This window comes from Phaenicophaeus curvirostris, unplaced genomic scaffold (genome assembly GCF_032191515.1).
Source record: "Phaenicophaeus curvirostris isolate KB17595 unplaced genomic scaffold, BPBGC_Pcur_1.0 scaffold_71, whole genome shotgun sequence".
NCBI lineage: Eukaryota > Metazoa > Chordata > Aves > Cuculiformes > Cuculidae > Phaenicophaeus > Phaenicophaeus curvirostris.
Window position 1 is genome coordinate 90,515 of NW_027206693.1, and position 24,076 is coordinate 114,590.

Consider the following 24,076-nt stretch of genomic DNA (forward strand, 5'->3'; position numbering starts at 1 on the left):
AAATGTGGTTCTTGAGGCAGGAAAACTGGAATTGATGAGCATCCTTCTACCACCTTGTTAAACTAGTTCAAGATCTGGGAGCATAAGAAGCTGCCCACTGATTCCTCATGTTCTGGAGGCACCACTCGGTGCCACCCAAGTCTCACTTCTGGGTCACATGAACCACCTTTCTGTTCTTATTGAAACTATAGCTTGTGACAGATACCCGGGTGACAGGTGGCCAATACTTTGTGCAGTAGCTCTTCGATGTCTCCCAACTCTGATGGTCCTATGTGTCACACAGAGGAATTGCTCCAACGTTCCGTGATCTGCCCATGGTTGCTCCAACTCACACCATTGCCTCTTTGTAGCATTTCAGATTTAGGGATCCTGGTAGGAAAAGGCCTCACTGTCTTGATCCTGGCTCTGCTGGACACCCTAAAGGGTGCAACCATAGCTTGCTGGGACCCAGCTTTACAGAAGTCCAGATAGATCACATTCTATGCTTTAAATTAGTGCAATAATCTCATTTTAAACACCCAAACATGATGTAAACCACAGACAGCCTGATCAAGCTCAGAGCCCTCAGGCTTTACGGCAACGCAATGTCTGAGGAGAAGAGTGTGGAAGAGGAGAGAGAACAGCTCCAGGGGATCAAGCGCTGGTGCCTGGCAGTGCTGCTGTGCCGGGACTCTTTTCCCCTCCAACCATGCCCACAGGAACTGTCCTTGCAACTCCAGAAAGGTCTTGGAGAGAAGGTATCACGAAACAATAGGTAATGAATATCCCTTTATTTTATTAAAAGACACAGCTCCTCATGTACACAGCCTATCAATAAGAGAAGAAGATAGTAAATTAAAAACATGACGACAACATTGTCCTGATTGAAAAACCAGCAACTCCACCAAAAAAAAAAAAAAAGGCAGTCTGGGCCTGCCCCAAGTTGCATGATAACTGTTATGCCGAAAGTTATGAGTTGTTCATTGCTTCATAGAACCATCCAGATATCAGTTTCCTTATTGCACCCTTGAGCTGCTGGTTCCTCAAGCTGTAGATGAGGGGGTTCAGTGCTGGAGGCACCACTGAGTACAGAAATGACACCACAATGTCCAGAGATGGAGAGGAGATGGAGGGGGGCTTCAAGTCGGAAAACATTCCAGTGCTGATAAAGAGGGAGACCACGGCCAGGTGAGGGAGGCACGTGGAGAAGGCTTTGTGCCGTCCCTGCTCAGAGGGGATCTTCAGCACAGCCCTGAAGATCTGCACATAGGACACCACAATGAAAACAAAACAACCAAATGCTCCTAAGACACCGACCACGAGAAGGCAAATCTCCCTGAAGTAGGAATGTGAGCAGGGGAGCTTGAGGATCTGGGGGATTTCACAGAAGAACTGGTCCATAGCATTGCCCTTGCACAGGGGTAGGGAAAATGTACTTGCCATGTTCAGCAGAGCAGTGAGAAACCCAGCACCCCAGGCAGCTGCTGCCATGTGGACACAAGCTCTGCTGCCCAGGAGGGTCCCGTAGTGCAGGGGTTTGCAGATGGCAACATAGCGGTCATAGGACATGATGGTGAGGAGAAAATACTCTGCACCAAACACGAAGATAAATAGAAAAACTTGGGCAACACATCCCATGTAGGAAATGGCCCTGGTGTCCCAGAGAGAATTGGCCATGGATTTAGGGACAGTGGTGGAGATGGAGCCCAGGTCGTGGATGGAGAGGTTGAGGAGGAAGAAGTACATGGGGGTGTGGAGGTGGTGGTCACAGGCGACAGTGGTGATGATGAGGCTGTTGCCCAGGAGGGCAGCCAGGTAGATGCCCAGGAAGAGGCAGAAGTGCAAGAGCTGCAGCTCGCGTGTGTCTGTGAATGCCAGGAGGAGGAACTGGGTGATGGAGCTGCTGTTGGACATCTGCTGCCGCTGAGCATGGGGCACTGTCACAGGAAGAAAGACAGTGACAAGTTAGGGGGAGAATTTCCTGAGCCAAACCACAGCCCTTTCTCATTCCCCTCTCCTGCTGCACAACCCCTGTCCCTTCTCACCCAACCCCTCCTTCAGCTCCGTGCCTGGAGCCCTGCTTTATTCCAGCTGAATGTGCCAGGAGGAGCAGGGCCTCTGCCTGCTGGCTGTGAGGAGTCAGCCCTGCTCTGCAGCAGGGGGTCATGGGGACGGTGGGGACAGGGGACACTGCTGGGGTTCAGCTTTGTCCTGTGGATCTGCTCCTTTTCTTGTCCTGGACTTGCACCTTTCTGAGATGAAGGGATTCACACTCCCGTGTTACCCTGAAAAGCCACCAGACCCTGCTGAGATCACAGGGACCCGCCTCACACCACTGAATGCCTCACCCTCCACTAAGGTCTCAGCACCCACTTTCAGCTCAGGACACACACGGCTCATTTCACAAAACCAACAGCATTTTCTCTCTCGTAACATCCCTGAGCTTCTCCATGGTTCTTTCAGGTATCACAAAGATGTGATAGGACAGGTTTGCATCCTGGAGGGAAGCTCAGAGCTTGGAAGGACACCTCACGGGGAGCCAAGTGATGGCATTTGATTGCTGGAGATTCAGGTCCTTCCCCAGACCCACTGACTGCATTGCCCACAGCCTCACAGCTCAGAGCACAGTCGAGACACAGGATCCCATGGACAAAACAGCAGGAAAGGAGCCACCAGGGCAGTGGGTGACTCTGCAGCTGACACTCCCATCCCCAGAGAGCCTGGCAGTGAGAAGAAGAGAACACCAGCAAGAACAGAGTCAGAGGGAGAAAAGGGGGAAAGGGAGTGAGGGTCTGGCAGCAAGAGGCCAGGGCAGAGACAGCCGGGCACGCGGACAGCATTTCCATTCCCTGTCTCTGATCACCCCCTCCCAGACACCAACCTTGCACTGTAGCTCAGGAGTCTCAGGGTTTTGTTCAACCATGAGAGCCTCTTGTTCCCATTCACCCCCCAAATTCTCCCGGAGTAGGAAAATGAAAACACAAACTCAGGAAAGCTCCTCATCGGTAACATAATCCCTACTTTGATTTTCCCACAGAATTTTCCCTTCAGAAATATCCTGGGGTGACCTGCAGCCATGAGCAGTCCTGACCCACACAGGACCCTGTCAGCAGCTGGAGGTCCTCTCCTGCCAGGAAATCCTTCTTCCCCCTCCCCAGTTTCTCCCCACAGCACCACGTGGAGTTCCCTGGGCAGGTGGCAGAGTCTCTGCTCTGGCACCCAGAGCCTGGGGTGCAAGGACCCTGCTCTCAAGGACAGCCTGAGGCACGCATGCTGCAATCCCTGACTTTACAGCCCTTCCAAACTGCCTCACAAGAGTCCCCTCCTCACAGATCCCAAGAGCTTGAACAAACTTCTCAATGATTTGATGTCAGATACAGAGTCCAAAGTTTCTTGTTAATTGGTCCCACTGAGGGCACTGCTGAGAAAGCATCTCCAGGGCCCAGTTAGAGCAGAAAACTGGAGGCAGCGATGACAGGCTGGGAAAAGCAAGGTAAAGGTGTCTCTGATGCTGAGTCAGCCTGGATGTGTTTCATTAATCCAAAGGCCCAAGCCCTGACCCCGTTAACCAAATGGCCAGTCCTGACTCCCAGTCCCTGGGAAGGAAGATCTTGTCTCTCACCCTTTCCTCAAAAGGCTCATCCTGGGACAGTGAGTGGGATGTGGAGATGGGCAATATCAAGGGCAGGACTATGGTCCTCCCAGGCTCCCAAGTATGGACAAGGGGGCAATGAGGCCCCAGGGTCGGAAGGATTTGTCATCTCCTCATAGGAATCAGTGTCAGAGACAGAAACCATCCCCAAAGCCATGAAAAGGCTACCCTGTTAGGGAACTTTCATCTTTTCCACATGTGTCTGTCCTCTCCACCACTGACTGTCCCACAGTATTGCATCACCCGTGCCCCTTGCCCTGCAGGCTGCAGCCATCTCCCCAGGTGCCTCACCTTGCTGTCACCTTTCTTTGCTGTTATATCTGTGGCCTCCCTGGCTCTTCCTTGAGACTCAAAGCCCTGGGCTGATCCAGACGCCTTCTGGGTGACATGTGGCAGCACAGCAGCCCTTGGAGTGATATTTCTTTCCCCTCGTGTCCAGCTTGGACCTCCCCAGCTACACTTTGTGGCACTATTTCTTTCACATGTCCTTTTCCACCATGAAGAAAAGTTCCACCACCCTTGGAACCGCCCTTCAATCACTCTCAGGCAGCTCCTACACTGTCTGCAGTCTCCACATCACTAAGCCCAGGACCCACTGGTCATGTTTTCGAGGCCTCCAAACCCCATCTCGGGAGATCTCCGGGCACCCTCCAGAGTGTTTGCAGTTAACTCATAGCAGTCACAGGCCAAGAAAGACAGAGTGGGACTATTTAGCAAGGCAGAACTTGCAGAACAAGCGACAACGGCTTTAAACTGGAAGAGGGAAGATTTAGATTGGATCCAAGGAAAAAATAGGTTAAGATGGGGATGACAAGACTGTTGCACAGGTTGCCTAGAGAAGTTGTGGGTGCACCAACTCTGGAAGTGTCCAAGATCGGGAACTCTGAGCAACCTGAATGATGTCCCCATCCATAGCAGAGGTGTTGGAACTGGATGATCTTTTAGGTCCCTTCCCACCCAAACCATCCTATGATTCCTTCATTCTAATCTCCCTAACCCCTTCTCCACAGGGCTACAAAGACCTGTAGAAATCACATAGGTGTTTTAATCGGACCTGGTTCCCAACAGTCCCATAAAAAGAAACCATTGCTATTTCTAGGGCATGAATTGCCAAGTTTTCAGAGAAGGAATTCAAAACCCAGAAGGTGAAATATTTATTCAAAGCAAGTTCCAATGTCTCTGTGGGAGGGATTCACCAAGTGGGTCAGCGGGAGCCTCCCAGGATGACGTTGCCAACTGAGGATGGGGTTTCTGCCTCTGGGTCTGGGACTTATGATGGGAAACCAGGAAGAGCATGTGGGGACTGTGCAAGAGCTGCCAGGGGATGTCCAGGAAAGGACCAAAGGCAGGGAAAGGGTGGGATCAGGGTGGTTTTTGGAGGAACAAACACGGGAAAACAGAGAGGAAAGGGGATAAAAGATGCTGGACATCAGTCAACAGGGGACTGGTTAGGAGACCTGGAACCTGATTGGATGAATCCCATGGGATAACATCCCTGTGGAGAAGAGGAGTGCAGAGAGCAGTTTGAAGGTCAAAGAGAACCTCTTCCTGCTCATCACGGTCCAGCATTATTTGCAGCTGAACGCAAGAAGTTTTGGATCCCAATTCCCTTCCTGCCCAGGGAAAGGGGAATGAGAGAAGGGGGCTTGTGAGGTAGAAACTAAAACTGAAACATCTTAATGAAACAAAAACAATAATAAGGAATATCTTTTTTTATAAGGAATTGGTAAATATATACAAATATGTAATTGCCTCACCTTGGTGACTCCATCACCACTGATGCTTCAGAGCAGGCATGGAGGGAAGGTCCTGGGCTGGACACAGCAGCAGGAGAGAGCTGGACTTAGGAACAGGATTCAGGAGAGCACGGATCTGGGATCACTGCATGTGCTGTAACTGACTGGCTGGACCAGTCAAATCAGTCAAAATCTGACTTCGGGCCTTAAAAATCAGGCTCTTAAAATGTCTGTTTAGACACAAATAAATGACAGTTTGGACCCTCAAAATCTAACTGTGGATTCTAAAGAATCTATGGGTCCTAAAAAACAGGTTGGAACCCTGGAACTGAGGATTTCATCCCAAAAAGTGAGAATCTGGGCACTATAGGGATGGGTGCGGTGCTACCAATGAGTCTTTTGACCCTGCAAGGGAGGAGAACCTCTTGGTTCCTCTGTGGCCCCAAGAAAAGAAGCTCTGGTCCTGACTGCAGGGCTTTGGGTGCTCCAGTGGAGGTTTCAAGGTGTAAAAGAGAGGTTAGGATCCTTTCCATTAAAGACTGGAGCCTGGAGCTTTAAAAGGAGGGTTTGGGTCCTACAAATGGTGCTTTGAAACTGAAAATGAGTCCTTGAGCCCGGACTTCAGGTTTTGTGCCCTAAAATGATGATGTGGTAGCAAACAGGAAGGCTTTGCACCCTAGAATGGGACTGTGCCCTATAGCAAGGCTTTTGGCCCCAAAAGGGAGGTGTCCCCCAGCCCCCCCCACTGTTAACAAGCAATGGTTCAGCCTCAGGTCTCAGGTCAAGGGGATCTGCAGAAGCTGAGGGGCAGGGAGGGCAGAGCCAGGGGATGGGATGGGGCTTCTGCACCACAAAGAGGGGGTTCTGGCCCCAGAACGGGCCTGGGGGCACTGGCAGGAGGTGCTGCAGCCACACAGGACTCTGGCACCTCAGTCACACAAGCACAGAACCATTAAGGCTGAAAAGCCTCTGGGCTCTCCCAGCCCCATGCACGGAACATCCCGAGGCATCAAATCTGCTGGGTTTGAATCCCCAGGGGTGGAGAATCACTTGCGGCCCTGGAGCCTCGGCCGGGGCTGCACCGCGCTCACACAAAGGCGTTTTCCATCCTGTCCAACCAAGAAGGATCCTGCTCTTCTGGACAAGAATGTGGACTTTCCCAGGTGTCACAGGAGCCGTGGCCGATAGATAGCTGTGTCCATGGAGCCTTCAAATGCCAAAATCCTTTCTTTTAACTGTGGCCTCGGTGCCTTGTTGATGTCTAAACTCTCTGTGTGGATGTTGACGTGGACTGAGCAGCCTGGTCTGACCTCAGAGCTGGCCCTGCTTGGAGCTGGTACTGGACTGGAGATCATCTGAGCTCTCTTTTTCTCTAACTTCTTCTAGGACCACAAGATCTAGAGACCCACTTAGCAGGTTGTCTCAAGCCTCCCCAGCAGGCCGAAGTGTGCCCTCACCCCTCATGCTGTGGCTCCTAACTCCATCCTGCCAGACCTCCTCCAGATCCTCTCCAGTTTCTCCACTTTCCTTTTGAAATGTGAGACTCACTGGGTCCTGTGGCATCATCCTGGTGCCAGAAGAGTGAGGGCAGCAATTGTCTCCTTTGCACAGCACCAAGAGTTGCTCCTTCTTCTCCCTCCCGGTGGGTGTCTGGGGGTGAGCAAGAAGTTATCAGGGGGACACAGCCAGCAGAGCTGACCCCAGGTTACCAGAGAGAGATTCCATAACACAGATGCCACAGTTAGCAATAAAAGCTGTGGCAGAAAAAGTGGAGAATCTTATCATTCAAGGTGACGGGTTGCAGTAGACTGGTGGGGTATCAGTCTGGTTGAGGGAGGTGGCTAGTGTTTTGGTTTTGGTTTATGTTTGTTTGTATCGATTCTCTTTCCCCTATTAAGCTATTTTCACCTCAGCCCACAAGTCAAAAAATATTTCCATGGAGCACCATGGGTAGAAATCTTGCCAGCTGAGGAGGGCCCTGAGGAGATGGACCTGGGCACCAGGACTCTTGCTTGTCTTCACTCACAAGAGACCTCGACCAATCCCATGCCCTTTCAAACGAGATTTTCCACAGAAATATTGATCATCTCCTGGAACTTCCTAAGCTTGGAGAAGAGAAAGCTTCGGGGACACCTTATAGTGGCCTCCTAGTACCTGAATTTCATCACAAGAAATTAAAGGAGGGTCTTTATCCAAGGACATGGAATGATAGGACAAGGGGGAATAGCTTTAAAATGGAAGGTGGAAGATTTAGGCTAAACATTAGGAAGAAATCATTCACAAAGAGGATGGTGAGTTAATGGCCCAGGTATCCCAGGGAAGCTGTGTATGTGCCCTCTCTGGAGGTGTTCAAGGTCAGGCTGGATGGGGCCTTGAGCAGCCTGGTCCAGTGGGAGGTGTCCCTGCCCATGGCAAGGGGCTTGGAACTGGATGGGCTTTAAGGTCCCTTCCAACCCAAACCACTCTATCATTTTGAAAAGTATAGAAATAAAAGTTTAAACTAAAAAATATTTTCCTTAGGTGCACTTTGAAATCTTCCTCTTTAACCACACTGGGAAATGACTCCCAGGAGCTGTACAAGGCTTGAAGACCTGAAGAAATCTCCAGGCAGACAAAGACCTCCTTAAGGCTTTCTGTATTTTAATGAGACCCAGGGAGGACTTGCTGATGAGTCCTTACACCTCAACTTCTTGGAGAAGATGGAGTGAAGCTCTCAAGAAGTCAAAAGCAGAACTCAGAGTACCTTGAAGTATTAATTGGTCTCAGTGAGTATTGTTAGTAACAAAGCCTCCCCAGGGACTTGTTAGAGCTGATAATTGGAAGTCATGGTTGCAGACAGGCAAAGGCACTGCGCAGGCAGCTGTGATGCTGAGAAAAATGTTTGGTTTTCTTGATGAAGCAGAAAGGCCAAGCCTTAATCCCCAGACCCTGGGCAGGCAGATCTGGTTATGGCTACGACGACACTGGTGTCATGAACATTCCCACATTGCTGAATCAAACTGGGAGCAGTTATTCCATGTAATGCCCAATAGAGGCCCATGTAGTTATGGGAGATTCCAAGGCTCTCACACAGTTCCATGGAGTTGTAGAAGAGTTTGGTCATAGATGGGCAGGGTCATAAAAGTGTTTGGCCATAGAAGAGTGAGAGAAAACTTGTGTGTGAGAAGTGCCAGGTGATGGAAGAGTTGAGTCCTAGAAGAGTAACAGAGAAGTGCAGTCATAGACGGTTTATAAAAGTGTTGGGTCACAGAATTCTCATGGCAGAACTGGGTCATAGATGACTCGGGTGTTAAAAGGATCAGAGAATATTCAGGCCATAGAATAGTCGAGTCATAATCGTGTGAATTTGTTTAGATTTTAGAAAGGTTTGGTCATAGAAGGGTCACAATAGGGTTGGTTCAGAGAAGGGTTGGGTCATTGAAGAATCGTAAAACTGTCAGGTCATGGAAGAATCTGTTCACAGAAGGTTCATGGAAGAGTCAGGTCATGGAAAGTCGCATCACAGAACAGTCAGACAACAGCCAGGTCACAGAATGGAGTGTTGGGTCATAGAAGGCTTGAGTCAAGGAAGGCCCTGGTTATATAAGAGATGGGTCACAGAGGAGTTGAGTTGGAGATGAGTCAGGTCATAGAGGAATAATAAAAGGGTTCAGTTGTAGAAGGTTCATAGAAGTCTGGTCACAAAATTTTTGGGTAATAGAAGTGTCAAGTCACAGAACCATGAGAGTTTATTTAGATAATGGAAAAGTGTGGTCAGAGAAGGGTGAGAGAAGAGTCAGGTCATGGAAATGTCAGGTCATAAAATGGTTGAGTCATAGATTATTTTGGTCATAGAGGAGTCAGGCCATAGAAGGATCATAGTCGAGTTGGGTCATAGAAGGCTTGATTCCTAGAAGGCTCGGACCCTAGATGAGTCGGATCAAAGAGTAATGAAGGAAGAGTGGGGTGGTAGAAAAGTTGGTTCATAGAAAGGTCATAGAAAACTAGACGTGTATAAGGGCTGTGTCAGTGAAATGTGAAGTTAGAAGAGCATTAGGTCATAGAAGGGTCATAGAATTGTTTGGTCATAGAAATCAACAAAAATGGTGATGGCTCATATAAAATTCAGGTCACAGAAGGGTCAGTTTATAGTAGGTTTTGTTCATAGAACAGTTGGGTCATTGGAAGATTGGGTTTTAGAAGAGTTGGGTCATAGAAGCGTCAGGCAGAGATGATTTGTGTCACAGAAGAATCATAGAAGAATTGGGCCATAGAAAGTCAAATCATACAAGAGTCAGAGGACAGTCAAGCCATAGAAGGTCATAGAAGCCTCATGTCACAGAAGGATCTAAACATATAAATTAGGTCAAAAAAGAGTCGGGCTATGGGTCAGTCATAACACGGAGAAGGAATAGAACAGTTCAGTCATAAAAGGCTCATGGAGTTGCTGGGTCACAGAAGTCTCAGGCGATAAAAGATTTGGGTCATGGAAGATTTGAGTAATAGAAACATGAGAATTTAGTCAGGATGAATAGTAGAAACATGAGAATTTAGTCAGGAAAAGGAAGGAAGAGATCATAGAAAGGTCTTAGAAGAGTCAGGTCATAGAAGTGTTGGATCATAGAAGAGTTGGATCAAAAGTTATTCAGATCATAGAAGAGTTGGGTCATAGAAGGATGGTGATACACAGTCTGCCCAAGGGAAATCGAGTCAACTTCACGTTCACATACCCAGAAATAGAATCTGAGGAGACGTCTGGGCAAAGCCTTTAGATCCCCTGCTCATCCAGTGGCCATTTATAAAAAGGACATGTAATGGGGGAGTGGTGCCAGTAGTCAGGGAGTTCCCCTCATCTCCATGGCCTTGTGAACATGATGGAGAGTGGCCTCATGTGACATCACCCTCCTCACTCAGCTCCCTGGGATGCTGCCCCTCCTGTCCCACAGACTGGGAAGGATTTGGCTTGCTCAAGTGATCCCTGACTTGATCCCCAGTCACCACTGGCTGATCTCCTCCAGAGTCCTGCCCTGAGTCACAGAGGCCTGGAAGACCTTGCTGGGGAAGAAAGAGGCAAAGAGGACACAGGGAATCTCAGATCTGTTTGCACCTGCTCTTCCTAAATTCAGCACTGCCCACACAGTACCCTGTACTGCTCTTAAAAAGCAAAAACTCATCATGGGGCTCCTGAATGTCCTTTCAAGTTGAGACTGAATCATAGTCTGGACCCTTACTTGGAGGATGCTGTCCTTGAAGACCATCTTGCCTGAGCTCTGTGACCATGTCCCAGCTCTGCCTCCCACAGGAACAGCTCCAGCTCCTCCTGCCTGTGCCCCTGGCTGAGGGAATTGCTGCCCACTGGGGCTGAAGCCCTGCAGCTGTGGCAACAGGCAACCTCTTCCCTGTCATCAGGAAACCTGGGACCAAGTTTCTATGACCCCATTTTTGTGTAAAGGCTTTGCTTAGAGCAGAGACACAGCTGGGAGAGAAGGGAGCCGAGTGTCTTTCCAGCCCCAGGTCTTAAGACCCAGGATGAAATGCCTGAATTGAATCAACATAACAGATCCCCCCAGCTTGGAGAAATGAGATAATTCCCTGTTACCTTCCTGCTGTCCTATCTAATGATGGGACAAAAATATCAATTCTCGTGCCCAGGTATTTTTCCAACAGGAGCTGTGACACTGCAAGACAGAAGTGTCTCTTCCCAGCTGAGGGAGGCAACATCAGGGATGGCTTCAGCCTATTTCTCAGCAGGTTCCCCTGGAGCCCCAGGGACACCTCGAGGGAGCCCAGAGCAGGCAGAGAAAGCGCTGCCTTGGGCTGCTCCTCTGTCGCTGAGCTGGGCTGGGCTCCTGGGACAGCGTGAGCTGAGAACGAGAGGGCAGTTCTGAAAAGAGACAGCTCTGGCCAGGAGCAGCTCCTCTGCAAAGCCCAGTAGGGCTGAGGGCACTGCCTGCAGGCAGCAAGAAGAGATAACTGAGGGAGACAGTAATCTGGAGTGGGAGCAGAGCTGAGTGTTCTCTCCGGGAGAAATCATCACAGTCACAAATACAGTAAGTCTCTGGGTGCAGGGCAGGGCAGTCACAGTTCCTGGGAAGATCTCATAAAACTGGCATGTGCCACAGCTTTTGGAATCCATGAGGAGGACTCTCAGAGTTTGTTTAGTGCAGAGGAGAGAGACACCATTCTGGAGCCAGGATTCTCCACTGCACCCCCAAAGGACTGGTTGTGAGGGCTGCGAGTACAGCCAGGGGTGCCCTGGGCTGTCCTTCAGCTCCCGGCCAGGAAGCTCCCTGCGCTCCTGTCGGGGGAAGGAGCGACCCCCGGCAGGGCAGGGCAGGGTCCACCTGCTCTCCAGAGGGTGCTGTGTGTGTCAGGGCTGCTCACAGCTCCAGGTCACTCCCACAGCTCCAGGTCACCCCCACAGCACTTGCAGAGGGTCTTTTTGTAGAATGACATTGAGGCAGCATCTACCTGGAAGCGATGGAGTCTATGCTTTCAGGTTTCCACTCCTGGTGCTGGTGCCGGGGTGGGCACTGGGGATGAGAATTTATTTCTCTGTTCTTGAAAGGCACTGGTACTCCAGTTCCTGTTAGGATTTGTGTGAGCTGCTCCTCAGCCCCTGCACACCCAGAGATGCCCCTGGGCAGGGCCCCACTGCCAGGAGGGGTCTGCAGGGCAGAGCTGAGCACACTGTGTGTGGGGTGGACTCTGCAAGCACAGACAGGGAGGAGATCCAGGGACAGAGAAATAGCTCCCAGCAGCGACAAGATCCAGAAAGCAGAGACTTGGGCAGGGATGGAAAAGGATCTGTTTCCATTAACACCATGGGATGGGGTATTGGGTCATCTCCCTGCCACCCCCTGCAGTGCAGACATCTAGGATGGAGCAAACCTGCCCTCTGCTGTCCCACCTCTTCTCCTCAGGCTGGTCAGTAACCTCAGCACCCTCATCACTTCAAAGTAGAAATTACCAACCCCCTGACTGTCTGTGTCTCTGCTGGCTCCCTCTGCAGCAGTGCTGTGCATGTCTCCCTCTTCCCCCTCCTGTCTTTGCTCACCCGAACCTTCTGGGATGGGGTTTGGGTTAAGCTGTAGCTCAAAGACCAGTCCTGTGGGTCCTGCCATGCAGGCGTAGCCATGGGAGTAAAGACTCAAATCCCTCTCCTAACTGACAGGTTCAAGCAACGCAAATGAGCAGATTCTCCTTACAGGACATCTCGCATTTGTGACATTTGATTCTTTGCTTGCAGGGTGCTGCTGTGCTTCAGGCTGCCCTCCAGAAGGGCAGAGCTCTCCCATGGTGTCTCGGTGTCATCTGGCAGTCCCACGGGGAAGACACCTCACACTAAAGCCATGGAAGTGCTGCTCATTGTCTGTGTGGAGGAAGCAGCAATGAGCCCTCTGTGTCCCTGGCTGGGAGGGGAGAGCTGAGATCCCCCTCCAGTAGGAGGGGGTGAGGCTATTTGGAGATCTGCACTGGGAAAATGGATTCCTCTGCTCCCAGAAGTGCCAGTTTCTTTGGCTGGGAACACTCGAGTGCAAAAATTCTCCAGAATAGGTCAGCTGAGACCAGGGCTGATGGACAGACTGGCTGTGCTCACTCTGCATGAAGGGACAGTCAGTTTGCCTGTCAGGACCCAGGAGATTTCACTTGGAGTGAAGAGGAAAAGCCAGGAGTTTCTTCATCAAAACCATCCTGAGCTGTGTTGAGGCATCCAGGACAGAAGTCACAAACCAAAATCCCCTCAGCTCTGCTCTTAAGTCGTGTGAATGGGGAGGGGCAGTGTTGGAAAGCTCTTTGATAACAGGAGTGGATTCATCCCGAGATCACCCTGTGTTCCATTCTCGGTTGCTGTAGGGCAGGACGGACTCCTGCAGAGCCCACATCACTGCCTCCTGCTCCCTGGGACACCCTCAGCGCAGAACATCCAGACCTTGTGAAAGGGACCTGCCAAAGGTTTTCCTTAGTGCACAGGCTGGGGGTGGTTTTGTGGGATGTGTCTTTGATTTTGCTGAAAGAAGTCTCCTAACTTGTTATGTTCTCCTCCTTCTTGGACAGTGTCCTATGCCCAGAGGCAGCACATGTCCAACAGCAGCTCCATCACCCAGTTCCTCCTCCTGGCATTCACAGACACACACGAGCTGCAGCTCTTGCACTTCTGCCTCTTCCTGGGCATCTACCTGGCTGCCCTCCTGGGCAACGGCCTCATCATCATCACCATCGCCTGTGACCACCACCTCCACACCCCCATGTACTTCTTCCTCCTCAACCTTTCACTTCTTGATGTGGGCGCCATCTCAACCACTGTCCCCAAATCCATGGCCAATTCTCTCTGGGACACCAGGGCCATCTCCTACATGGGATGTGTTGCCCAAGTCTTCTTTGTGTTGTTCTTGTTTGGTGCAGAATATTCTCTTCTGACTGTCATGTCCTATGACCGCTACGTTGCCATCTGCAAACCCCTGCACTACGGGACCCTCCTGGGCAGCAGAGCTTGTGTCCACATGGCAGCAGCTGCCTGGGGTGCTGGGTTTCTCTATGCTCTGCTGCACACGGCCAATACATTTTCCCTGCCCCTCTGCCAGGACAATGCTGTGGACCAGTTCTTCTGTGAAATTCCACAGATCCTCAAGCTCTCCTGCTCAGATTCCTACCTCAGGGAGTTTGGGCTTCTTGTGGTCAGTGCCTGGTTATTTTTTGGCTGTTTTGTTTTCATTGTGGTGTCCTATGTGCAGATCTTCAGGGCTGTGCTGAGGATCCCCTCTGAGCAGGGATGGCACAAAGCCTTCTCCACGTGCCTCCCTCACCTGGCCGTGGTCTCCCTCTTTATCAGCACTGTGGGGTTTGCCTACCTGAAGCCTCTCTCCATCTCATCTCCATCCCTGGATCTGGTGGTGTCTTTGCTGTACTCAGTGGTACCTCCAGCACTGAACCCCCTCATCTACAGCTTGAGGAATCAGCAGCTCAAGGATGCAGTGTGGAAACTAATAACTGGATGGTTCTATCAAGCAATAAACTGCTCATCATCTTCTCCATAGCAGTTATCATGCAACTCATGGCAGGACCAGACTGGCTTCTCTGTTTGTTGTTAGTGTGCTGGTTTTTCAGTTGTGAAATGTCTTCACTGTCTCCCTGTGTGATGTGATGGAGAACACCTGCAGCTGCTTGCTGGATGATGCAAAACTGGGTGGAGGCCTCGAAAAACCTCATCTGGTTCACCCTGCTCTGAGCATGAGAAAGAGATAAGAGGCTGCTCAAGGCTTTCTTCAGACACAAGTTATTCTAGGATTCAGTGAATATTTCCCTTGATTTTTGAAGACAGACTTGGTGGAGGGAGAATTAAAATTAAAATTAAAGAGTCAAAACCGGAGATATGAAATGTGTCAACACAAACAGAGCAGTTCCTGTGAAGGATGTTTCTGCTCTCCAGTCATTAATAGGAAATATATTTTATAGATTTGATAAAACAAGCATACATTAAATTGGCAACAGGAAGCTAAGGGCCATTGAGAGGAACTTCAGGGCTCTGGGGAAAATGATGGAGGGCTCTGGGGTGCAAGTAGGGTTTAGATCCATTCCAACACTAAGGAATGAGGAGCAAGAGGTCAAAGAGGATCACTTGATTAATACCTGCCTCTGAACCTGGTGTGAGGAGAAATAAACTGGGTTCTTTGATCATAGACTCGCACACACGCAATACTGGAATCTTTATGCCCACAGGTGAGGGTTTCGATACCTTTGTGTCTTTTCACACACAAGATAAGGGAAGAAAGAGGCGTGCATAGACACGTGAGAGTGTGATAGGTAAGGAGAGAAGTGGTATGATAGGTATGATAAAATCAGGTAATCTAGTCTCATGCTTCAGGAATTAAGATGATCCGGTAGCAAGTGGGGTCCCCAGGGCTCAATGCTGGCTCCAGCCCTGTACAATATGTTTATCCATGACCGTGATGAGGGGATTGAGTGTGCCTTTAGCAGTATCATGGACAACACTAAATTGGGAGGAAGTGTTGATCTGCTGGAGGAAAATTCTAATTTGAAATTTCTGATGTTCTATTCATCACTATTTAGTCTTACCCATTCATTGCATCAAAGAATGGAAAAGTAGCTACCAAAGATTTAAAACATCTCAAATTCAGAGACCATTACCAAAAACCTATTTCCATTCCTAAAATCTACTATGTATTTCCATTACTGGTTAATGAATATTCAAAATATTGAAAAAAATTGTACATGGATTATATGGTAAAATTTAACCCTTTTGTAAAAGAATAAATTTGGTTTCTATGATGTATAGAAGACTTCTACAACATCCTCAAGATTTCCGTGTAGGGATAGGGTTCGGGTCATTAGGGTTATGGTTAGGATTAGGGATAGCAACGTTAGGGCTAGGGTTACGGTTAGGGTTAGCGGAATTAGTGTAAGGGTTACAGTTAGGGTTAGTGACGTTAGGGTTAGGGTTAGCAAAATTAGGGTTAGGGTTAGGTTTTCAATTCTAAAGCCCAGACTAATTCCAATGCAGAATAACCAGGCTGGAAGAGACCCACCGGATCATCGAGTCCAACCATTCCCATCAATCACTAACCCATGTCCCTCAGCACCTCGTCCACCCGTCCCTTAAACACCTCCCGGGAAGATGACTCAACCACCTCCCTGGGCAGCCTGTTCCAGTGCCCAATGACCCTTTCTGTGAAGAATTTTTTCCTAATGTCCAGCCTAAACCTGCCCTGGCAGAGGTTGAGGCCATTCCCTCTCGTCCTGTCCCCTGTCACTTGGGAGAAGAGGCCAGATCCCTACTCCCCACAACCTCTTTGCAGGTAGTTGGAGACAGCAATGAAGTCTCCCCTCAGCCTCCTCTTCTCCAGGCTAAACAACCCCAGCTCTCTCAGCAGCTCCTCTTGTTCTCCAGCCCCTTCACCAGCTTTGTTGCTCTTCTCTGGACTTGATACAGAGCCCCAACATCCTTCTTGTGGTGAGGGGCCCAGAACCGAACACAGTATTCGAGGAGCGGTCTCACCAGTGCCGAGTCCAGAGGGAGAATAACCTCCCTGGAGCTGCTGGTCACACAGTTTCTGATCCAAGCCAAGATGCCATTGGCCTTCTTGGCCACCTGGGCCACTGCTGGCTCATATTCAGTCGGTTGTCAACCAACACCCCCAGGTCCCTCTCCTCCAGGCAGCTTTCCAGCCAGACTTCTAATCTGTAGCACTGCACAGGGTTGTTGTGCCCCAAGTACAGGACCCGGCATTTGGCCTTGTTAAACCTCCTCCCATTGGCCTCAGCCCAGCAGTCCAGCCTGTTCAGATCCCTTTGGAGCTCCACCCTATCCAACACCTGGCCCGTTCCCATGCTCTGCCTCTTTCATGGATTGGAAACATTCACAATACATTTCTGCCACAACAATTGTCTGCATACCTTGTTATCTTTTATTCAATTGGATATCAGTTGAAAGTTTAAGATAAACTCAAGACAACTTAACTTAACTCAAGATAAAACATAGGAGCACGGAATGTAAAACCTGGAAAAGATTGAGAACTGTAGTAATCTGTATTTCTAAAATGAAATATAAGTTTCTGGTAACTTGTCATAGCGCCTCTCTTTGTGCTTTGCAATGACCATGATTAATGTATGCAGGACTTTGAAGCACAAAGGTGCATTAAACTTATTAATAAGCAGGGCAGGAGGATTTTTAAACTAGACAAAACAAAAGTGGAAGTGTGATGTTTTAAAATTCATATTTTTTTTACAGGACTAATTCAATTTTTGTGCCCCCAAATGCACATTTTGTGCCCCCAAACCCACCCCCTGTGCCCCAAAATCCAGCTTTTGTGCCTCAAGATGCACCTTTTGTGCCCCAAAATTCACTTTTCTGCCCCCAAATCCACCTTACCTGCCCCAAATTTCACTCAGAGGCCCAAAACCCAGCTTTTCTTCCCCCAAATCCAGGTTTTGTGCAACAAACCCACCCAATAAGGAGAAGGAGATGGTTAAGGAGAAGGAGGAGAAGGCTAAGGAGAAGGAAAATGTTAAGAAGAAGGAGAATGAGGAGAAAGAAGAGAAGGTTAAGGAGAAGGAGAAGAAGGTTAAGGAGAAGGAGGAGAAGGTTCAGCCAAAACCAAGAAAAAGGAGCAGGAGAGGCAACTGGAAGGGGAACAGGTAAGTCTCTTCCCAAAGTCCTGCAAATTTCTTAAGTTCAAGTAGGATCGTGTCATAGAAGTTTCCTAGAAGGAGAGTTGGATCCTAGGAGAGTTGGGGAGTAGAGAGTTTGGTCGATGTAGAGATTTTATTCTCGCAGTTGCGAGGCTTTTACAGATTGGGGTCATTGACCAGCCGGTGGATATTCTCCACCCCGAGGTGTGGGATAAATGCACCAGAGCATTAGCCGAGGAAACGATGTCCTTGGGTTGTGGGAAAAATTTTAAGTCGTGGGGGAAAGTCATACAGGCCCTGCAGGAGGCCATGCAGGAGCAGGAGACCTGGAGGGCGGCAAGGGACTGTTTGCTGGCCACCCCAAAACTGGGGGTCGGGGCGGCCACACAGACTCTACACCCCCCAGATTCTGATGATTATGCTGAGTCTAAATATCTGCGAGAGGGTGATATGTCCCCTCAATCCCCAAACCCCGATCCGCTTATGGAGGGGCAGAAACGAGCGGAATCCTTCTGAGGTGGGTTGGCCGAGGAGGCCGGGGCGCCGCTGGGAAACCAGGGCCCGAGGAAGTCTCAGCCAAACCGCCACCTTATGCACCCCAAGATGGCGCCGAGCGGGAAAGGGAAAGGCGGGGTGAGAATGTTCCTGGCGGGAACAAGGAGGAAGCGCTGGAATTGAATAGTGTGCGCAAGTGTGAAGGGGAGGAGAACGTGAAAGAGAAGGGGAGTGCGAACGACCGGGAAAGGGAGGGGAGTGTGAGCGAGGGGCAGAGAGCCAATCAGAGCGTCCGCCTGCTTCCGAGCAGAAGGCGGGGCGAGCCAGGGGGAGGGAGCGGCCCCATCCACAAGGGAAGTGGGCAGGGCTGTAGCCCAACAAAAAGAGATCGGGCCAGGAAGGAACCAGTCAGTCGAGTTCCGACTCGGTTCAGACACTAGTCGGTCAGTCGGTTCAGACACTAGTCGGGGCGGGTGGTACACAACCGACTCACATTCAGAGGAGGAGGAAGTGGGGGTGGATAGAGTTAAAAGCCAAAATATCCCCACTCGAATTAAAGAAAAGCCGAGAGGGGGACAAATCCCTCTCACAGATTGGAGGAAAATAAAGATAGTGTGCGCCGATTGGACCCCATCGGCCACGCTATCGTTCCCGGTCCGGGTGACGGATGGGGAACAGAGGGTCCACTCGCCAATAAACCCTAAGGATATACAAGCGATTGTTAAAGCAATTGCGGACAAAGGGCTTAATTCTGCCATGGTCTCCACCCTCATAAACAGTGTTTTTGGGGGAGACGACATGCTCCCATTTGATATAAAACAAACTTGTAGATTAATCTTTGACGGGGCAGGGATGATTGTTTTTAAACAAGAATGGGAGGACAACTGTGTGAAGCAACTAGCCCAAGTGGTTGGGGCAGATCACCCACTGCACGGCTCCAGCCTGCAGCGGCTGATGGGAACAGACACAACAATGATTACCCCTCAGGCGCAAGCCCAGGGCCTGCGGGCCCATGAAGTTATGGTAACTACCCGTGCGGCCAGCGAAGCTATTCGCACAGCCTCTAGCGTTATTGCCAAACCATCACCATGGTCCACAATAAAACAAAATGAAAGTGAGAGTTTTACACAATTCGTGGACCGTCTCCAGGCAGCAGTTGACTCTTTGAGCCTGCCTACAGAAGCAAAAGGCCCGGTCGTAGCAGAATGCTTACATCAGCAGTGTAATTCAGCAACCAAAGAAATTCTGCGGTCATTGCCAGTGGGGTCAAGTATCGCAGACATGATTAAGCATGTCACGAAGGAAGAGCATCTAGCCCTGATCCAGATGGCCGTTCACACCGCAATAGCCAACATGATGGCATGTTTTACATGTGGCCAGGTGGGCCACGTTGTAGCAAACTGCCCTCGGTTGAGGGACTCTTTGAGGGTTTTTGTTCAGAGTTTTTGTCCACAGGACCAGATTATCAGATGCCCTTGTAACCCGAACGCCCCGGTGGCAGGAGAAGATGACATGTCAACAAGCATCCTGTCCGCACCTGAGAGTTCCACACCGGTGGAATCCAAACAACGGCAACGCAGCCTCTATGGGGAGGGGCTGCTATGCCTTTGTGTAATTTTGATTTTAGGGCTTGTTACTATAAAACAGGTCGGATTAGAGTACCATCTCTATCAGCCATTTAGGTGGATCATACGAGAATCCTTTACAGCACTGACAGTAGCTATACTAATGATTATAGGAGGTGCGGGAGTAGGTACAGGGGTGGCATCCTTGGTACAACAGAGTAAAGAATTTAGTGCCTACCAAAGATATAATATACCAAAGTACCTACCAAAGATATAATAATCTCAAATTCTAGACAGTTAACAAAACCCCCTTTCTTATATCAAACTCTACTATCTATTTCATGTTTTGGTAAATGAATATTCAAAATCTTGAAAAAAATTTTAGATGGATTGTTTGGTAAATTTTAAGCCTTTGATAATAGGTTAAATTTGATATCTATGATGTAAAGAAGAGTTCTTAATGCTTCCTCAAGATTTCTCCGTAGGGGTAGGGTTATGGTTAGGGGCGTTAGGGTTAGGGTGATGGTTAGGGTTAGTGACATTGGCTTTAAGGTTACGGTTGTGGTTCGGTTTCTGGTTTCGGTTAGCGACATTAGGGTTAGGATTACGATTAGCGATATTAGCCTTAGGGTTAGGGTGAAGGTTAGAGTTCCAAAGACCAGACTATTTCCCACGCCCAGCCCGTTCCAAAGCCCCACCTTATCCCATGCTTTGCCCGATCCTTAGCCCCGCCTCTTTCCATGCCCCACTACTTCCCACACTCCAGCTATGTCCAACACCCCACCCCTTCCCATTCATCACACCATCATAAGTTCTGCTTATTTTCCATGCCCGAACAGTTCCCACGCTCTGCCTCTTCCCCTCTTCCATCCCCTGCCCCGCCCATACCGACACTGCACATATTGCTATAACCTGGCTATTGCCACGCTCCTTCTAGTCTCACACCGAACCCTTTCCCATGACCCGCTTGTTCCCACTCTTTTAACGGTTGGACTTGATGATCCGGTGGGTCTCTTCCAACCTGGTTGTTCTGTGATTCTGTGATTCTGTGATTCTTCCTATTTCTCATACCCAGCTGATTCCCATCACCTGCTTGTTCCTATGCTCAATTCTCAGCCCTGCCTGATCCTGCACCCCACCCATTCCCATGCTCTGCCTGTTCCCATGCCCTGCCTGTTCCCGTGCCCCACCTATTTCCCATGCCCCACCTATTTCCCCTGCCCCACCCATTCCCATCTTCCATACTCCGCCCATTCAAATGCTTCATTTCCCACACTCTTCTTGACCCAACCCCTTCCCACTATCCACCTATTTCCCGCGTTCCACCACAGCTCCACTCCACCTGTTCCCACGTTTCTCGTATACTCACACCCCACCCTTTCCCACGCCATTCCAGTTCCCACACCATGCACATTCCCACAAGTCAGCTATCCCCACTCTCTTCTCATTCCCAGGGTTCATCTGATCCCATGCTCCATCCTCTGCCCTTCCCTATCCCATGCTCTGCCTCTTTCCCACGCTCCGCCTCTTCCAACGCTGCACCCTATCCAACATCCTGCCCGTTCCCATGCTCTGCCTATTTCATGGACTGGAAAAATTAACAATATATTTCTGTCACAGCAAGTGCCTGCATGCCTTATTATATTTTATTCAATTATGTCTGACATTAAAGAGGGAGAAATGTCGATCTGGTAGAGGAAAATTCTAATTTGAAATTTCTAATTTTCTATTCATTGCTATTTAATCTTACTCTTTCACTGCATAAAAGAATGAAAAGTAGCTACAAAATATTTAAAATATCTCAAACTCTAGAAAATTACTAAAACCCACTTTCTATTATCAAAATCTACTCTGTGATGGGTAGGAGGAAAACATCTGCATGGATTATGCTTATTCCTATCTATGTTGTTCGGTACGTCATTTGTCTTACAACCTGCCTGCCAAAAATATATACAGAAAATTCCTTCCTAATGTTTTTCTTTATTCTATGGTGGCACTTAAGAAACAACTGAGAACATAACCTTCTGAATTGTACAAAGTAATGCCAAATTTTCCTGCTACAGAGTATAGGAGAAAGGGAGTATAAAATAAATACATGATGGGTGACATGAAATAGGGAGAATTGTCGACAGAGTGGAGGAAATTTCCAATTTGAAATTTCTATATTTCTATTCATTGCTATTTATTCTTATCATGAATTCTAGACAGTTACCAAAACCCTCCTTCTCTTATAAAAATCTATGATATATTTCATTTATTGGATAATGTATACTAAAAACCATGAAGAAAAATGTTAGATGGATCGTATGGTAAAGTTTGACCTTTCATAAAAGTATAAATTTGATTTCTATGATGTAGAGTTCTTCTTGCTTCCTAAAGATTTCTGTGTAGGGGTAGGGTTACAGTTAGTGTCATTAGGGTTAGTGTCATTAGTGTTAGGTTTATGGTTAGGGTTAGTGACGTTAGTTTGAGGGTTACAGTTATGGTGCAGTTTATGATTTTGGTAAGCGACATAAGGGTTAGGATTAGGGTTAGTGATATTAGACTTAGTTTTAAGGTTAAGGTAAGAGCTCCACAGACCAGACTATTTCCCATACCCAACCCGTTCCCAAACCCCACCTTTTCCCATGCTCTGCTTGATCCTACGCCCCACCTCTTTCCATGCCCCACTCATTCCCACGCTGCAGCTATATCCAACTCCCTGCACATTCCCATTCATCACACCATCAAAAATTCTGCTTATTTCCCAATCCCAAACCATTCCAACTATCTGTCTCTTCCACTGCTTGATCCGCTCCTTACTCCATACCGACACATATTGCTACAACCTGGCTATTGCCACGTTCCTTCTATTCCTTAACCTTAACACTAAGTCTAATATCGCTAATCATAATCGTATCCGTAATGTCATAACCCAAACCATAAACTGAACTACACCTTAATATTAAAACCAATATCGCTAACACAAACTATCACCCTCAGACTAACGACCCTAACCATAATACTACCCCTACATAGAAATCTTGAGGAAGCAGTTAGAACTTTGCTTTACATAATAGAAAGGGAAGGGAAGGGAAGGGAAGGGAAGGGAAGGGAAGGGAAGGGAAGGGAAGGGAAGGGAAGGGAAGGGAAGGGAAGGGAAGGGAAGGGAAGGGAAGGGAAGGGAAGGGAAGGGAAGGGAAGGGAAGGGAAGGGAAGGGAAGGGAAGGGAAGGGAAGGGAAGGGAAGGGAAGGGAAGGGAAGGGAAGGGAAGGGAAGGGAAGGGAAGGGAAGGGAAGGGAAGGGAAGGGAAGGGAAGGGAAGGGAAGGGAAGGGAAGGTCCTTACCCTAACCATACATTAACTTAATTAACTTAACTTAATGTATCTTACCTTGCCTTACCCTTACCATACACTTACCTTACCCTTACCTTACCTTACCTTACCCTTACCTTACCCTTACCTTACCTTACCCTTACCTTACCCTTACCTTACCTTACCCTGACCTGACCTCACCTTCACCTTACCTGACCTGACCTGGACCAGACCTTACCTTACCTTACCATAAACTTATCTTGCCTGAGCTTATCTTACCTTTCCTTATGTTACCTTATCCTACATTACCTTACCTAATCCTATCTTACGTTACGTTATGTTTTGTTACGTTACCTTACCTTACCTTACCTTGACCTAACCCTGACCTAACGCTGACCTGACCTTAACTTACCCTGACCTTACATTATCTGACCTTAACTTACCTTTCTTACCTTACCCTCACCTGACCTGAGCTGACCTTTACCTTTCCTGACATTGACATGACCTTGATCTGGCCATGACCTGACCTGACCTTAAATGACCTTACTTTACCTTACCTTATGTAAGGTACAGAGGGTGGTGAGATGCTCTCTCCCACTCAGATCAGAGTAAGGTCAGGTCAGGTCAGGTTAGGAAAAGATCAGGTCTGGTCTGCTCCAGTCAGGGTAAGGTCAGGTCCGGGTAAGTTAAGTTAAGTTAAGGCAAGTTAAGTTAAGTTAATGCAAGTTAAGTTAAGGCAATTTAAGGCAAGTTAATGCAGGTTAAGTTAAGGCAATGCAAGTTAAGTTTAGGCAAGGCAAGTTAAGTTACCTTAACTTAACTTAACTTAACTTAACTTAACTTAACTTAACTTAACTTAACTTAACTTAACTTAACTTTCCTTAACTTAACTTGACTTAACTTGCCTTAACTTGCCTTGCCTTTACTTGCCCAATCTTGCCTTGCCTCAACTTGCATAAACTTAACTTAACTTGCCTTAACTTAACTTGTCTTAAATCACCTTTCCTTAAATTGCCTTAACTTAACTTGCCTTGTCTTAACTTAACTTGCCTTAACTTAACTTGCATTAACTTAACTTAACTTGCCTTAACTTAACTTAATTTGCCTTAACTTAGCTTAGCTTGCCTTAACTTGACTTAGCTTGCCTTAAGTTGCCTTTTCTTGCCTTGCCTTGCCTTGCTTTGCCTTGAATTAACTTATTGATCTCTGCATTTGATTCTGTGACCC

The 24,076-nt window shown here is 48.5% G+C and overlaps 1 protein-coding gene and 1 pseudogene across 1 annotated transcript; one reads left to right on the forward strand and one right to left on the reverse strand.

Moving 5' to 3' along the window:
* Positions 1–948: 948 nt before the first annotated feature.
* Positions 949–1,908, reverse strand: LOC138734302 (olfactory receptor 14A16-like). Its single transcript, XM_069881912.1, has one exon. It carries the CDS (start codon positions 1,891–1,893, stop codon positions 949–951), a length of 945 nt encoding a protein of 314 aa, XP_069738013.1. The 5' UTR covers positions 1,894–1,908.
* An 11,519-nt stretch (positions 1,909–13,427) lies between these two features.
* LOC138734303 (olfactory receptor 14A16-like) lies at positions 13,428–18,431 on the forward strand (annotated as a pseudogene).
* The last annotated feature ends 5,645 nt before the right edge of the window (positions 18,432–24,076 follow it).